Source organism: Aquarana catesbeiana, linkage group LG03, assembly GCF_042186555.1.
Source record: "Aquarana catesbeiana isolate 2022-GZ linkage group LG03, ASM4218655v1, whole genome shotgun sequence".
NCBI classification, from domain to species: domain Eukaryota; kingdom Metazoa; phylum Chordata; class Amphibia; order Anura; family Ranidae; genus Aquarana; species Aquarana catesbeiana.
The window spans coordinates 8,936,411-8,954,221 of record NC_133326.1 but is presented as its reverse complement, the minus strand read 5'-3'; the positions used below and the strand labels follow the sequence as shown (position 1 = coordinate 8,954,221).

At 47.0% G+C, this 17,811-nt stretch overlaps 1 protein-coding gene across 1 annotated transcript; it reads right to left on the bottom strand.

The window, feature by feature from the left end:
- Positions 1 to 319: 319 nt before the first annotated feature.
- On the bottom strand, positions 320 to 12,723 carry ZFAND6 (zinc finger AN1-type containing 6; the record flags this gene model as incomplete). The annotated part of the gene is given in 4 exon segments (XM_073618244.1): positions 320 to 433; positions 4,181 to 4,263; positions 4,847 to 4,943; positions 12,521 to 12,723. Coding segments are annotated over 4 exon segments (463 nt in total), but the record flags the coding sequence as incomplete, so codon positions are not given.
- Positions 12,724 to 17,811: the final 5,088 nt, after the last annotated feature.

Genomic DNA, 17,811 nt, shown 5'->3' with positions numbered 1-17,811 from the left:
TGATTCCCCCCCTCTCGCAAAATCCCATTCATTTCAATGGCACCTGTTCACATCTGAGTGTTTTGACAACTAAAGCAGAAATGCCTGAAAAACGCCCTAAGCTCAAAAAAGAACATGAGCTTCTTTGGTGCAGATTACAGGCGTTTTTTTCTGCCTCTTACATTGGTCACCTGAACAAAATCGCGGCAAAAATGTGGTAAAAATGCTCGACTTTGAAACGCTCAGGTGTGAATGCAGCCCAAGAGAAACCTCTGATTTAGTTGGGGGGGGGGGGGGGGGGGGAGAAATCACAAACCTGGGTGTATTCTAAGAGACGTACCTGTAAGTCCAACCTTTTTGCGGCACATGTTGCAGCGGTTCTTTTTTAGCTTGGCCTTTACAGGAGAACTTGCTTGCTCTTCAGAAGAATTTTGTCCGCTGTCTGATGGAGAAGCTGCAAGAAAATAAAATAAACCGAAATGATGTAAAAAGTTGCTTCCTCCGCGATACGCCTCCCCTATACAAACGATTGAACCCCAAACAATCACTTACCATCGGCACCAATGTCTGTTCTGTGTCATTAGGCTCTTTCTCTTGCCCCCTTCTTGCAACACACTGCGCTGACCCCCCCCCCCCCCTTTTCTACGCTTTAAAAACTGATACCTGACAGTCTGCCGGAGCAGAGCAATCTGGAGACATCCAACAGCAACACCTTCCATAGCTAGTTTCAGAGTAAATCCCATTTTCTAGCGGCCACTACATTCCAGTTACACAATGCTATGTACACCCCCCCCCCCAAGCACTATCAGATCATTATCAATAAATATAATGCAAACAATGACTCAATGGGGGGGGGTTACTACAACTTGTGTGCAAAATCTGGTGCGGCTGTGCACGGGAGCCAATCAGCTTCTATCTTCAGCTTGTTCAATGAAGCTTTGACAATAAAACCTGAAAGCTGATTGGTTACTAAGCAGAGCTGCACTGGATTCTACACCCTCCAATTTAAGTAAATCGGCATCATTGTGTGCCCCCCCCGGGGGGTGTTCAACTTGTGTACTGAAGGACCATTCCCTGGCTTCCGCCAACAGATATTAAAATATATATGTCAATGCAAAAAACAGTGAACTTCTCTTATTAGCTCCTATAGGTTTTTTTTTTTTTTCTTTGTGACAGGTAGCGGCGAGAGAGAAGAAGGTGCAGAGGTCGGTCCGTTTGTAACGTGTTACGCTCTGAATATGGGCGCAACATGTTAGGAAAGGTGAACTTATCCTTTAAGGACTGATAGAACTGGTAATATCTTACATTTTTCTTCTTGGGTTTAGATATACATTGGGGGGGGGGGTTAAGTGCCTTCTGCATGTTTATTTATGATCGCTGAGCGCGGTGTCAGTCCAGGCTCCTAGCAGATCCAGACTCCGTGGTCCGGGTGACGCGGTGCCTGGACTGATTTCTGTGACGTCAGCTGAAACCGGGTCACAGGAGTGCAAAACGAACTGCACTCCTGTGATCCATAGGAGAAGTACAAACAAGCTTTGGCTATACTTCTCCTTTTATACATTCCCTGCATTAAAAATAATAAAAAAAAAAAGGTCCCAGTATTTGTATTACCCTCTTCACCTCACTGTGTACTTAACTGAGTCCAAACTCCATCCAGTCGCTGTACCCGACTGTAGCAGTGCTGGTCTCTCTCTCTCTCCTTATAGGACACAGCGGGCAGAGGCCATTGGCTCCTTCTGCTGTCAACCAAATCCTGTGGGAGGAGGGAGTGAGGGGGCGGGACACTGCCCCCGACAGCATACAGCATACAGCAGGGGTCTTCAAACTACGGCCCTCCAGTTGTTCAGGAACTACAATTCCCATCATGCCTAGTCATGCTGTGAATGTCAGAGTTTTTACAATGCCTCATGGGATGTTTAGTTCTGCAACAGCTGGGAGGGCATACAGTCATACGAGGGCCCATGTTAAAAAGTGGTTAAAAAAAAAAAAAACAAACCCTGAAAGACAAAGGCATGATAATGAGCTAGTACGCATCGCATACTAGCTCATTATGAAATACTTACCTTCGATCGAAGCTGTTGCTGCAGTCCCCGTACACGCTGTGACCGGCGACATGCCTCCCGGAGTTATTTCCGGGTTTCGCGGGCTCCGGCGCTGTGATTGGCTGAAACCACGATGACGTCACTTCCGCACAAGCGCCACCGGTCACGGCATGCTGCTGAAGAAACGTCACGAGCGAGTCTCGTTTCTTCAGTGCGCATGCGCTGATGACGTCGGCCCCCAGCGTATATGGTAAATATCTCTCAAGCCGTGCACGTTTAGGAGATATTTGCAGTACTTACAGATGTGCCTCATTAGAGGCTTACCTATAGGTACAAGTGGTGTTACAGGATTACCACCACTTTAACCACACAGGTATTCCATGCATCCCCATGGAGTTAATCCCATTCATGTCAATTGGGACGCAGCGGCTCCACAAAACACAGCTGCACCCGCACAGCCCCCCCCCCCCCCCCCCGTAACCACACATGGCGGCTGCTGCGTCTCAACTGACATGAATGATGGGTCGTTATACGTCGGCTGTATGAAGAGTATCATCGTTATGGCAGCAACTACCTACCATAACCCCGGTATCCTCTTCAAGAGCGGGTGGTCTGCTGCCTTTCAGATAAAAGTGGTCTCTGTGGCGGATTCACCGCGAGATCACTTTTAAAATCGGTGGCGGGAGAGGGCCCCCCCCCCCTCTCGCCGTGCTCCGGTGCCCTCCGCCGCTTACCGGGGCCGCCGGCAGCAGCGGAGGAGATCAGATCCTTCTCTGTGTGAGGTATGGAGCTGAGAGAGGGGAAGATGCCCCCCACCCGTCTCCATATCATTGCAGGGCGGAAGACGACGTCAAAAACGTCACTTCTGCCCATAGCTCTTAAAAAAGGGACATTTTTTTATTTTTTATGATTTTTTTCAAATTACATTTTTTTTTTTATTGCATTTTAGTGTAAATGTGAGGTCTTTGACTCCAGATCTCATATTTAAGAGGTCCTGTCATGTTTTTTTTCTATTACAAGATATGTTTACAGTGTAAAAATAAAAAGTAAAATAAATAAGAAAAAAATTTTTTAAAATTTAACGCGTCCCACCGAGCTCATGCACAGAAGCGAACGCATACGTAAGCAGCACCCGCATGTGTAAACAGTGTAAAAACCCACACATGTGAGGTATCGCCGCGATCGGTAGAGCGAGAGCAATAATCATAGCCCTAGATCTCCTCTGTAACCCCAAACATGTAACCTGTAGAATTTTTTAAACGTCGCCTATGGAGATTTTTGAGGGTAAAAGTTTGACGCCATTCCACGAGCGGGCGCAATTTTGAAGCGTGACATGTTGGGTATCAATTTACTCGGCGTAACGTCATCTTTCATAAATATAAGAAAAAAAAAAAATTGGGCTAACTTTTTACTGTTGTCTTACTTAAAAAAAAAAAAAAAAGTGTATTTTTTCCAAAAAAAAAAAACCTGCTCTTGTAAGACCGCTCTGCAAATACGGTGTGACAAAGTATTGCAACGACATAGGGCTGGGGAAAAAAAAAAAAAAATGGTTTTGAATCTCGAGTTGAGAGGTCAAATCGATTCAAATTTTCAGCAAATTTTTTTTTTTTTTTTTCACCAGGACCGGCGCTGACATTACGCCGGTCCTGAGGGAGCCGCGGACTAGGCCGAAGCAGTGGCTTCGCCTAAAAAAATTTTTTGGGGAGAAAATTGGCCAGCTCTAAAACGACCGCCATTTTATTCTCTAGGGTGTTCGAAAAAAAGTGTTATAGTTTTGTTTTTTTTTTAACCCCCCCTCAAAAAAATAAAAATAAAATTATATATATATATATATATATATATATATATATTTTTTTTTTTTTTTTTTGGGGGGGGGGGGGGGGTTCAAAGTAATTTTCTAGCAAAAAAACCTGTTTTAAACCAGTAAACACCAAATCTAAAAACGAGGCTCTGTCCTAAAGTGGTTAAGCGCGGCCCCCCGGATGGGCATACGCTGTAGTCTGCCCTCTGTGAATGAGGCCTAATAGTGTTCTATTCCTTGGGGGAGAAGCTCTGTGCACATATGTGATCATCTAGGACCAAGCTGTATACAATACACAACATAAGGACACACATTTCCCTATCAGGTCACCACACGACATCAAAGCGTCGGATCTCACCTGGCGCCTCGTTTGTTTCGGAAGTTCTGTTCTCTGTGGTTTCGGCTTGTGACGAGGACACCGATTCTGGAAGTGGCAAGGAACTGACCAAACAGAAAAGAAGAAAAATCATAAAACTGCCAGTAACCATGAAAATCAGAAGCTCATCATATGATATGCTCAGGGCTGCCGTTATAAATCACAGGGCCCCATACAGCCTATTCCGCCGCCCCCCCCCCCCAATCCTATCCACCCACCACCATCCCCCCCCAGCTAGAAGTGACCGATGAAATAGATTCATCAGTCCCTTTCTTTGCAGCCTCAGTAACAAAAAGTGAAATGAATTGGAAACTCTCTGAAGCTTCTTGCTCATTCACAAACGGAAGCATAGTAAACATGGTTTTACTATGCTTCAGCGATAAATGGACAGAGGAGTGATTGGTACCGATCACTCACTGTGTTTGTTCAGGAAAGGAAGGGGCCAATAAATATTTAACGGCCCCTTCCGCCCCCCAACTCTCCATCCTGAAACATCCCCCTGTGTGCCCGCAGTAGCTGCAGGAAGGAGAAGGAGGGAAGTCGGGGAAAGGCTGCTCATCAAAATCCAGCATGATGTAGGCAGGACCTGCAATCCAGCAGAATGCCCGTTATCTACTTCCTAGACTGTATGGTAGGAAGGAAACTTACCTTGCTTGTGGCAATGCGGACTCTTCGGGTTCAGATACCTGAGGTGTGACAGCCTGCTGCGAGGAGGGAACCTCCACCCCACTCCCCATAGACACCACTACAAGCAAAACAAAGAGCAAGATCACAGAATATGGGAATCAACAGCGATTTAATTATATCAATATACAGAGCATCCGGAAAGTATTCACAGAGCTTCGCTTTATCCACATTTTGTTACCATACAGTTTTTTTTTTTTTCCCCAAAATGGATTCAATTTAGAATTTTACTCAAAATTCTACAAACCATCCTCCATAATGACAACGTGAAAGAAGTTTGTTTGAAATTTTTGCATATTTATTAAAAAATGAAAAAATCCTATGTACCCGTGTATCACAGGCTCCTCCCATGTACCCAAGTATCACAGGCTCCTCCCATGTACACAAGTATCACAGACTCCTCCCATGTACCCAAGTATCACAGGCTCCTCCCATGTACACAAGTATCACAGACTCCTCCCATGTACCCAAGTATCACAGGCTCCTCCCATGTACCCAGGTATCACAGACTCCTCCCATGTACCCAAGTATCACAGACTCCTCCCATGTACACAAGTATCACAGACTCCTCCCATGTACCCAAGTATCACAGACTCCTCCCATGTACACAAGTATCACAGACTCCTCCCATGTACACAAGTATCACAGACTCCTCCCATGTACACAAGTATCACAGACTCCTCCCATGTACACAAGTATCACAGGCTCCTCCCAGGTACACAAGTATCACAGACTCCTCCCAGGTACACAAGTATCACAGACTCCTCCCATGTACCCAAGTATCACAGACTCCTCCCATGTACCCAAGTATCACAGACTCCTCCCATGTACACAAGTATCACAGACTCCTCCCATGTACACAAGTATCACAGACTCCTCCCATGTACACAAGTATCACAGTCTCCTCCCATGTACACAAGTATCACAGGCTCCTCCCATGTACACAAGTATCACAGGCTCCTCCCATGTACATAAGTATCACAGGCTCCTCCCAGGTACACAAGTATCACAGACTCCTCCCAGGTACACAAGTATCACAGACTCCTCCCAGGTACACAAGTATCACAGACTCCTCCCATGTACCCAAGTATCACAGACTCCTCCCATGTACACAAGTATCACAGACTCCTCCCATGTACACAAGTATCACAGACTCCTCCCATGTACACAAGTATCACAGTCTCCTCCCATGTACACAAGTATCACAGGCTCCTCCCATGTACACAAGTATCACAGGCTCCTCCCATGTACATAAGTATCACAGCCTTTGCTCAATACTTTGGTGACGCTCCTTTGGCACCAATTACAGCCTCCAGTCTTGTTGAGTATGATGCTACAAGCTTGGCACTCCTATTTTTGGGCAGTTTCTCCCATTCTTCTTTGCAGGACCTCTCAAGCTCCATCAGGTTGGATGTGGAGTGTCGGTGCACAGCCATTTTCAGATCTCTTCAGAGATGTTCAATCGGGTTCAAGTCTGGGCTCTGGCTGGGCCACTCAAGGACATTCGCAGAGTTATCAGGTAGCAACTCCTTTGTTATCCTGGCTGTGCGCTCAGGGTCATTGTCTTGTTGGAAGATGAACCTTCACCCCAATCTGAGGTCCAGAGTGCTCTGGAGCAGGTGTTCATCAAGGATGTCTCTGTACATTGCTGCATTAATCTTTCCCTCCATCCTGACTAGTCTCCCAGTTGCTGCCGCTGAAAAACATCCCACGGCATGATGCTGTCACCACCATGCTTCACCGTAGGGATGGTATTGGCCAGGTGATGATCTGTGCCTGGTTTCCTCCAGACATGACGCTTGCCATTCAGGCCAAAGAGTTCAATCTTTGTTTCATCAGACCAGAGAATTGTGTTTCTCATGGTCTGAGAGCCCTTCAGGTGCCTTTTGGTAAACTCCAGGCGGGTTGTCATGTGCGTTTTACTGAGCAGTGACTTCCATCTGGCCACTCTACCATACAGGCCTGATTGGTGGAGTGCTGCAGAGATGGTTGTTCTTCTGGAAGGTTCTCCTCTCTCCACAGAGAAATGCTGGAGCTCTGTCAGAGTGACCGTCAGGTTCTTGGTCACCTCCCCGACCGCTCCGTTTGGCATATCATATGATGGCCGCTCTAGGAAGAGTCCTGGTGGCTCCAAACTTCTTCCATTTACAGATGACAGAGGCCACTGTGCTCATTGGGACCTACAATGCTGCAGAAATGTTTCTGTACCCTTCCCCCGATCTGTGCCTCCATACAATCCTGTCTCTGAGGTCTACAGACAATTCCTTGGACTTCATGGCTTGGTTTGTGCTCTGACATGCACTGTTACCTGTGGGACCTTCTATAGACAGGTGTGTGCCTTTCCAAATCATGTCCAATCAACTGAATCTACCACAGGTGGACTCCAATCAAGTTGTAGAAACATCTCAAGGATGATCAGTGGAAACAGGAGGAACCTGAGCTCAATTCTGAGTGTCATGGCAATTTTTCTAATCGTTTTTAAAAGGGTAACTCCACTTTCGAGGGGAAAAAAATAGCAAAGAAAAAAAAATAATAATAATATAGAGTGTACAATTGCGATACAAGTCATATTGTAAATTAAATGTTATAAAATATATATATATTTCCTTGTCAATCTGCAGGCGCAGTAATGTTCTTTAAATGCAAATGCAATATGGCTACATGGAGTCGTTCTGTACACAGAATGTATACTGACCACTCCCCAGAAACATTTCCTGCTTGTGTGATTGGCTCACCAATTTTTCCAGAAGTCTGCCTAAGATACAAGTCAGATTTCAGGCATCCTCTGCAACAAAAATGTCATTTTTTTTGTGAGATATTCCCAACAGGAACGCGTCTAAAGGGATGCAGGCCCAGCAACTTCCTCAATAGAGCCCTGTAGCTGCACAGCTGATAGATAATTATGAAACCCCTCCCATTAGACCCACTCAGACCAGGGGCACAGACAAACACACAGGGATCACACAGGGATCTCTTCAGAATTACAAAAAGGTAGGAGTCTGCAACAAAGGCTGTTATAATCCTTGCAATGTACATAAATCACCCGGGGGGGGGGGGGGGAATGTTTTTTTTTCTCAACAAAAGTGGAGTTACGCTTTAATAGATTTGCAAAGACTTCAAACAAAACTTCTTTCACGATTGTTTGTAGAATTTTGGAGGAAAATAATAGATTTGATCCATTTTGGAATAAGGCTGCAACATAACATGATGTGGAAAAAGTGAAGCACTGTGAATACTTTCCGGGTGCACTGTAGATACAATCTTATCAAAGTAAACTTGCACAATGGCACTTTTCTTTTGAACCAGATTCCCAGGATATGGTAAATGCTGTATAATCCCAACATGAAGGGTCCTCCTTCCCTCTGACCTGCTTTACCATTTTCAAGTGGCGAAGTTTACAGGATTCCTGACCGAAGCATTCAATTTTCACACTTTTAGCTCTCTGTGCCACCAGAATAAAATGAAAACAAACAATCCAAATAAGTTTGAAGTGCAGACTTTCAGCTTTAAATTCTAGGGGTTGAACATAAATATCAAGTACATATTTTAGGAACTGCAACCGTTTTTATACACGGCCGCCCCCCCCCCCCCCCCCCCCCCCCATTTTCAGGGGCTCAAATGTAATTGGACAATGAATATAATCATAAATAAAATGTTCATTTTTAATATTCTGTTGAAGTCTTCTCTTGATTGTAGACTTTGACAATGATAAGCCCACCTCCTGGAGAGGGTCCCTTCACTCGTCTCCACCCCCCCGGAGAGGGTCCCTTCACTCGTCTCCACCCCCCCCGGAGAGGGTCCCTTCACTCGTCTCCACCCCCCCCCGGAGAGGGTCCCTTCACTCGTCTCCACCCCCCCCCGGAGAGGGTCCCTTCACTCGTCTCCACCCCCCCCCCGGAGAGGGTCCCTTCACTCGTCTCCACCCCCCCCCGGAGAGGGTCCCTTCACTCGTCTCCACCCCCCCCCGGAGAGGGTCCCTTCACTCGTCTCCACCCCCCCCCGGAGAGGGTCCCTTCACTCGTCTCCACCCCCCCCCGGAGAGGGTCCCTTCACTCGTCTCCACCCCCCCCCGGAGAGGGTCCCTTCACTCGTCTCCACCCCCCCCCGGAGAGGGTCCCTTCACTCGTCTCCACCCCCCCCCGGAGAGGGTCCCTTCACTCGTCTCCACCCCCCCCCGGAGAGGGTCCCTTCACTCGTCTCTACCCCCCCCCCGGAGAGGGTCCCTTCACTCGTCTCCACCCCCCCCGGAGAGGGTCCCTTCACTCGTCTCCACCCCCCCGGAGAGGGTCCCTTCACTCGTCTCCACCCCCCCCCCGGAGAGGGTCCCTTCACTCGTCTCCACCCCCCCCCCGGAGAGGGTCCCTTCACTCGTCTCCACCCCCCCGGAGAGGGTCTTTTCACTCGTCTCCACCCCCCCGGAGAGGGTCCTTTCACTCGTCTCCACCCCCCCTGGAGAGGGCCCCTTCACTCGTCTCCACCCCCCTGGAGAGGGTCCCTTCACTCGTCTCCACCCCCCCCTGGAGAGGGTCCCTTCACTCGTCTCCACCCCCCCTGGAGAGGGTCCCTTCACTCGTCTCCACCCCCCCTGGAGAGGGTCCCTTCACTCGTCTCCACCCCCCTGGAGAGGGTCCCTTCACTCGTCTCCACCCCCCTGGAGAGGGTCCCTTCACTCGTCTCCACCCCCCTGGAGAGGGTCCCTTCACTTGTCTCCACCCCCCTGGAGAGGGTCCCTTCACTTGTCTTCACGTTGTGAATGGGTTTTTCTTTACCATAGAGAGGATCCTGCGATCATCCACCGATGTCTTCCGTGGCCTTTTTATGTTGCTGAGCTCACCAGTGTGTTCTTCTGTCCTCACAATGTACCAAACTGTTGATTTGGCCACTCCTAATGTTGCTTCTATCGCTCTGATGGATTGGTTTAGTTTTTGAAGCCACATTTGGCATGTCATTTTTTTGTGGGGGGGGGGGTATACCCTCTTTAGAGGCACACACACATACACTAAATCAAGTTAAAGCCATCATCAATTACCTTCTTTAGAGGAGAAGTATGCACTTTTGGCCAGACTTCTCCTGTGGGTCACAGGGGTGCACTTCATTCTTCACTCCTGTGACCCAGATTCAGCCTAAAGTGGTGTAAAGTCTGCTGATGTCATTCAGCCGGTCCATCTTAGTGTGCCACTGACAGCCTAAGCCACCAGCTCTACAGCCCAGTGCTCCAGTGAGTGCTGGAGGGGCAAAACAGAGAGCCGGAGACCAACAGTTAACGACTCTGTGTTTAGAGCGGACCCGAGAACTGAGCAATCAGCAGTCTCTGATCGCTCAGTTTTCAGTGTAGAGGCGACGGGAGACAGATGCTGCATTGAACCAATGCTGCATCCACCTAGGCGGGTATGTATGTTTGTTATTTTGAAATCCCACACTTCTCTTTTAACCTCTCAGCACCAAGCACGCGCAAATATGTGGCCTCTAGGCACGTGGGCTTTGGCGCTGAGTAGCTGCATGTTTGCGTGCAATAGTGCAAATAGAGCTGTGCCAAGAGAGCGCACCCGGCACACTCCTGGCACAGTTACTGGCGGCTAGTGGAAAGCTCCGATCGCTGCTTGCAATCGGGAGCTTTCCGATCATGTGACTGCCGCGACAGCCAATCAAGGCGGTTGTATTACCATAAGCCCCACCTCCTAGAATTCTTAACCCCTTAAAGCAGGGGTCTCAAACTAGTGGCCCTCCAGCCGTTGCGAAAATACAAGTCCCATGAGGCATTGCAAGGCTGACAGTTACAAGCATGACTCCCACAGGCAGAGGCATGATAGGATTTGTAGTTTCGCAACAGCTGGAGGGCCGCCAGTTTGAAAACCCCCGCCTTAAAAATGGGAGTCCCGCAAAAAATTTTAAGTCAGCAGCTACAAATACTGCAGCTGCTGGCTTTTAAAAATAAGGACACTTACCTGCCCCGAACGGTCCCTCGGTCCTCGAATGCTGCCGCCACCATCTTCTGTAAGGGAATCAGGAAATGAAACCTTGCGGCTTCACTTCCTGGTTCCCTATTGCGCATGCACGAGTCTCTCTGCGCAATCAGAACGGTCCCTGCTGTCTCTGGGACCCGTGTGTGTCCCAGTAGACAGCGCGGGGGGGGGGGGGGGGGGGGGGGGGAGTGGCATAGACTCCCGTGGGAGTCTCTGCCCAGAAGGGGGTGCAAATACCTGTCTTAGACAGGTATCTGCAACCCCCTCCCCCCTGAAAGGTGCCAAATGTGACACCGGAGGGGTTGGGGGGGGAGGGGTGGGGTTCCGAAAAGCGGAGGTTCAATTTTTGTGTGAACCTCCGCTTTAAAGGGCTGGCATGCGCTGGCTCCAAGGGGTAAGCTGGACCTGAGTGATAACTGGCCAAACACTTTCTAGAATCCACCTTGGATTAACCCTTTGCACCTCATGTAATCTATGTGCCTATTCTTGGCAGACAATAAAAAGCTTGAAAAAAAAAAAAAAAAAAAAAAAACACTACAACTTATCCTTTACTAATGCAAATTATCCTCGATGTACAAAAGGACCCTGACCAATGTCCATGTCTGTGCCGAGCCCCATCATCTCTACAGCCAACCACTGAACAGAACCCCACCAGAGATACTTGGGTGCCGAAAGGTCTTTTGTAAACCCCGCCCCCCACCTCAACCCCGCCCCCCCCACCAGCTCCATAATGAAGCTGTAGCCGTATTATTAGTTCAGAAGTATTTTAGGACCCAACAGGTCAAATAGTAAACCATATTAAAGTGGTTGTAAAGTCAGAAGGTTTTTTTTATCTTCGGCTACTTTCTCATTTGTACGACCTGAAAGTCACGCGACTTTAATGTGACTTGAAGTAATGCTTGTGTAATGTTGAAGTCTATGGACCTCAAGTTGCATTAAAGTCGGACCAAATTAGTGCAGGGACTAATTTGAAGGCGCACAGATATGAAATATGAACGGTACTCATTCGAAATCATGGGATACGACTTGTCATGCGACAATTTGCGGGACAAATCGCACAAGTGTAAAAGGGGTCCTAATGCATTGTATAAATTGAGATAAAAAAAAAAAAAAAACACACAACATTCTGCGAGCAGCAGCCCCCCAATACTTACCTGAGCCCATCTCCAATGGTGCACGAGATTCTCGGCTGCCCGGGACTCTCTCTCCTCATTGGTTGAGACAGCAACTGTTGCTGTTAAAGCCAGAGAGCCAATGAGGAGAGAGGGGGAGGGGTAGAACTGCGGCTTTGTGTCTGAATGGACACACAGAGCAGAGGCTCAGGTGCCCCCCATAGCAAGCTGCTTGCTGTGGGGGGGCACTCAGCAGGAGGGAAGGGCCAGGAGCGCCGGCGAGGGACCTGAGAAGAGGAGGATCCGGGCTGCTCCGTGCAAAACCATTACAGAGCAGGGAAGTATGACCCCCCCCCCCATTTAAAAATAACAGAGACTTCAGTATCACTTTAATGCAGGAAAAGTGAAGAGGAAAAAAAGGTTGGCACACACCTACACCTCTGAAAATGTATAAATTGCTGGGGCTCCAAGGCAGGTAAGTCAGCTGATTGTGTTTATGGCTGAAGGAGAAGAATTTGGATCGGATTGGGAAGGACCTCTGAGCACAGTGATATGGGACCTACCTGGTGGACTGTTCCTGCCGCCGCCGCCGCTGCTGCTGTTCTGCCGCTGTAGATGTTCTTTGTAGCACACAGAACAGAGTCCGTTGGTACGGGGGTTACCGTAGAATCCGCAGCCGTTGGAACAAAGTAGCGGCGCCTGGTTGTGATTCGTCTCCTGTGCCATTTTCATTCACCATGCAGCTAAAATATATATATAAAAAAAAAGATAAAAGGCTTCTGTAAGTTTACATTACACAATAATGTGACGGATCAGACAGTATTAGTCTCAGAAATGGCCACGTATAGAATTTAGAACTTGTAGTATGATCTGTACATTTACAGGAAAAAATAAAATTATTATTATAATAATAAAGTTTTTCTTTGTTTGTGATAACATTTTGTAAATAATTATGTTTTCTCCTCCACTGACGGACACTGAAAAGCAGCAATGAGGAGGTGGCACTGACAGGCATTACTTATGGGCACGGCTGATGGGGCTGTACTGATAATTATTGCAGACCCCCCCCCCCCGTCAGCGTGAATAGAGGAGAAAGCCGATAACCGGCACTTCCTGGTTCCGCTGGGATCAGACACAGCTGATCACATGGTACAGAGCCTACATCATAGGCTCTTTACTGAGATTGGAGATGTGGTGTGTCAGAGCGACACACTGCACCACAGATCGCCGCGCTGCACTCCCGGGGGGCGCGCCCGAGCAGCTTATCCTTCTGGACAGTCAGGTTAATGGAACCACAAGCCCAGCCATCGTTCTGCTATAGGCTGGGGCAGGATGTGGTTAAAATGGTTCTAAAAGTACAAGGCGTTTTTTTTTTTAGAGTTGCACCGATACTAGTATCGGTACTCGTGCAACTGCACGGATACCTGAAACCAATACTTTCAGGCTCAATTCTTCGACTGGTCAGTGGGGTCTCCCCTGTTGACAGCTGAAGGGTTAAAAGAAGTCCGGTAATTGGAGCTGTCAAAAAAAAAAAAAAAAAAAAAAAAGCAGCTGGCAAGTTTATTAACAACACTGCTCAGCCCTGAAACACTAAAATAAAAAGAAGAAACTGTTTCTTTTTGTATTTTTCTGTTTCTTCATCTGCAGATCATCCTCTGTTTAACCCCTTATAAACCCTTCATTTAATCAGCCTTAATTAACTCCCCATTCTCCTCCATTTAATTATTTTCCTGCTTTTTTTTTGTTGTTCACATCTATTTTATAAATGATCAACAGTTAAAACTTTTTTTGTTTGCTTTGTTAGTGAATATTTTTACACATATATATTTAACACACATTTCACATTGAAAAAGCGCAAAAAAAAAAAAAAAAAAAAAAAAAAAATCTATTTATTTCTATTGTAAATAACTTTTCAATGCTTTGTACTATTTCTGACAGCTGAAGTGAAAACTAAACAGTTTCGGTAGGTATCAGCGAGTACTAAGAAAACAAACAAAAAAAACCAACACATTTTTATCGGTGCATCCCTAGTTTTTTTTTATCTTAATGCATAGAATACACCTTCTGCCTTTACAACTCCTTTATGTTCCACACATACAGATTTTTACCGTTGTGGGTTTAGGTCTGATGAAAGTGATTGTAAAGGATCTTTTTTTTTTTTTTTTTAAATAACAAACATATCATACTTACCTCCACTGTGCAGTTTGTTTTGCACAGAGTGGCCCCGAACATCGCCTCCTGGGGTCCCCCCGGTGGCTCTCGCGGCTCCTCCTCTTATCAGATAACCCCCTAGGAGAAGTGCTCCCCGGGGGGGGGGGGGGGTTACCTTGCAGGGGCGCTCCCAAGTCCAGTATTTACGTCCATAGACACGAATGCTGGACTCGGCCCCGCCCCCCGCATCATTTGATTTGATTGAAAGCAGCAGGAGCCAATGGCTGCGCTTCTATCAATTTATCCAATCAAGAGCTGAGAACCCCCGGGCTAAGGAAAAATGCGTCTCCGCCAGGTGAAGTTCCAGGGCTCAGGTAAGTAAAACGGGGGGGCCGGTGACTGCCAGGTGTTTTTTCACCTTTAATGCATAGGATGCATTAGGGTGAAAAAAAAAAAAATGAATAAAAAAACACACACGAGGGTTTACAACCCCTTTAACACCCTATGGCATTTTTAGGGCTTTTTGCATTTTGCACTACAGAACGTGTTCCATAGGAATCCATGTTATATGGACTGGAGTGCAAACCTGCTAAATGCAAAAAAGCACTAAAAATGCCATAGATGTGAATCAGGTCTTCGTAACACCAAGTAAGCCAATAAATGGTTAAGTTCAGTGCCTTGTGTATGGGAGTCACTCAGCAGGCGCCTTCATATAGTGTCTGTTTGCACACAGCTGGGATCTAAATAAAGCATCGCACTGGCAGACATCATCACATGTCCAGCTGTCAGAGGACAAGGCTGCCAGAAATGTCTGAAGACCTCTCACAACAAACGTCCAGGACTCACCACAATCGGTAAAAGTCTATTCCCGGTAGCAGAACAATCTGTACATTGTGATGTCATCACCTACATGGAAATCCCCGGCCCTCCATCCTACAGGAAGGACAGTCTATGAAGGCCGGACCAACAAACATTAACAATGCAAAACCTTCTCATAAGAGAAAAGGCATTCTGGGAAATAGGAGAGGAACGATCGTGTCCGCTCTGATTATATACAATATAAAAGCACTCAAATGTGGAACTTCACCGGCTACATTTCATGTCTTTTCCTAATCAACTTTTAAGAAGCTCCGATATCTGCTGACCACAGATCCCGAGTGGCTCCACCCTCAAGTCACATTGGAGAGACGCGACCTGTCCAAATCGCATGACAAGTCGCACCCTATTGTCGGCAATGGCATCGTCCAATCGTGCTGCTGCAATTGATATTAAATAAATAAGAAGTTCCTGCACTGCTTTTGGCGATTTCAGGCGCGACTCTTGCAAAGACACCTGTGAACACACAGATGTCTGCCAAGTCGCACTGACGTGCCGCTTTGAAATCACATGATTTTGTAAATTAAAAAGCCGACAGCTATTCTTTCAGACTCACATGATAAAATTCCTTTAGGTTTGGCAACTGTGGGTTGCATACAAATCAACCTTCTAGATTTGATCCTGTGCTCCTCTCCATTAAAAGGATTTTTTTTTTTTAAAACAAACATGTCATACTTACCTCCTCTGTGTAGTTGGTTTTGCACAGAGTGGCCCCCGATCCTCCTCTTCTGGGGTCCCTCAGTGGTACTCCTGGCTCCTCCTCTTCTCAAGTGCCCCATCGGAGAAGCGCCCTCCCTCGGGGCACCCATGCGGATACGCTCCTGCGTCCATTGACAGCAGGACTCGGCTCTGTCCTCGCCAATGGATTTTAATTGACAGAAGCGGGAGCCAATGGCTGCACTGCTATTAATCTATCCAATCAGGACCCGAGACACCGGCTGGAGCGGGTGTGCTTGTCCCCAGTGCAGGAACAAATCGGGCTCAGGTAAGCAAATAGGGGGGCACTACAAGAGGATTTTCACTTGGTGGAAAAACCACAAGGGTTTACATCCCCTTTAATAAATTTGTGGCAGGTGCCCCGTGGACCTCCACCTCTTCTCTTCTTGTCTTATCTTCTCACTTTCTATCTTTTTCTCTAGTTAGTTTCTTTTCCCATGCTTACCTTCAAAATTTATCAGGCATTGCCCTGGTTGGGATTGTTACATTCCGAACAACATTGCATCTTGCAACTTACAATTCTACTTCCTCTTCTCTTCCTTTCTCTGTTGGGGTCCCCCAAGGTTCGGTTCCTTGAACTCTCTTATTTTCAATCTACACCTCCTCCCTGGGTCAGCTGATAGCCTCCAATGGCTTCCAATACCATCTCTACGCTGACGACACCCAAATCTATTTCTCTACCCCTCAGCCCATGCCTTCAGTCTCCTCTCCTATCACTAATTTACTATCCGATATATCGATATATAGTCTGGATGTCACACCACTTCCTCAAAACTTAATTTAAAACCAAACTTATCATTTTTCCTCCCCCTCGTACCTCTTCCCTTCGATCTCTCTATCAAAATTGATGGCACATTTATCAGCCCATCCCCACATACCAAGGTTCTAGGTGTAGTTCAGTGAGTAAAATAAGTATTTGATCTCCTACCAACCAACAATAATTCTGCCCCCCACAGACTGGCTACAGTAGGTGCTCATGTGGTCCACAGATCAGTCCTGTCAATGTAAGAAGGTTCTCCTAACGACAACTCGTTATGTGTATAAAAGACACCTGTCCACAGAATCTCTTTCTTCCATTCGATCCTCACCATCATGGGGAAGACCAAAGAGCTGTCAGAGGACATCAGGGACAAGATTGTAGACCTGCACAAGGCTGGAATGGGCTACAAGACCATCAGCAAGAAGCTTGGTGGGAAGTAGACAACTGTTGGAGTGATTATTCATAAGTGGAAGAAATACAAAATAACCATCAATCGCCCTCAGTCTGGAGCTCCATGCAAGATTTTGCCTCATGGGGTGAGGATGGTCATGAGAAAAGTGAGGGATCAGCCCAGAACTACACAGGAGAAGCTTGTGAATGATCTCAAGGCAGTTGGGACCACAGTCACCAAACAAACCCTTGGTAACACAATACACCGCCATAGATTGAAATCCAGCAGCACCCGCAAAGTCCTCCTCCTCAAGAAGACACATGTACAGGCCCATCTGAAGTTTGCCAATGAACATCTAAATGATTCAGAGAAGGATTGGGAGAAAGTGCTGTGGTCAGATGAGACCAAAACCGAGCTCTTTGGCTTTAATTTGACTCGCCGTGTTTGGAGGAAGAAAAATGCTGACTATGACCCCAAGAACACCATCCCTACAGTCACACACGGAGGTGGAAACTCTGCTAAAGGTACGGGACGACTTTGCAGCATTGAGGGGCCAATGGACGGGGCCATGTATTGTATTTTTTTTTTTTTTTTGGCTGAACTTGATGGACTTGTGTCTTTTTTTAACCTATGTAAAATCTTGGATGAGAACCTTCTTCCCTCAGCCAGAACACTGCAGATGGGTCTTCCAGCATGACAATGACCCAAAACATACCGCCAAGACAACAAAGGAGTGGCTCAAGAAGAAGCAAATTAAGGGTCATGGAGTGGCCTAGCCAGTCTCCAGACCTTAAATCCTACAGAGAATTTATGGAGGGAGCCTGAAACTGAGTTGCCAAGCGACAGTCAGGAATCAATAAGGATTTAGAGAAGATCTGTAAAGAAGAGTGGACCAAAATCCCTCCTGAGATGTGTGCAAACCTGATCACCAACTACAAGAAACGTCTGACCTCTGTGAT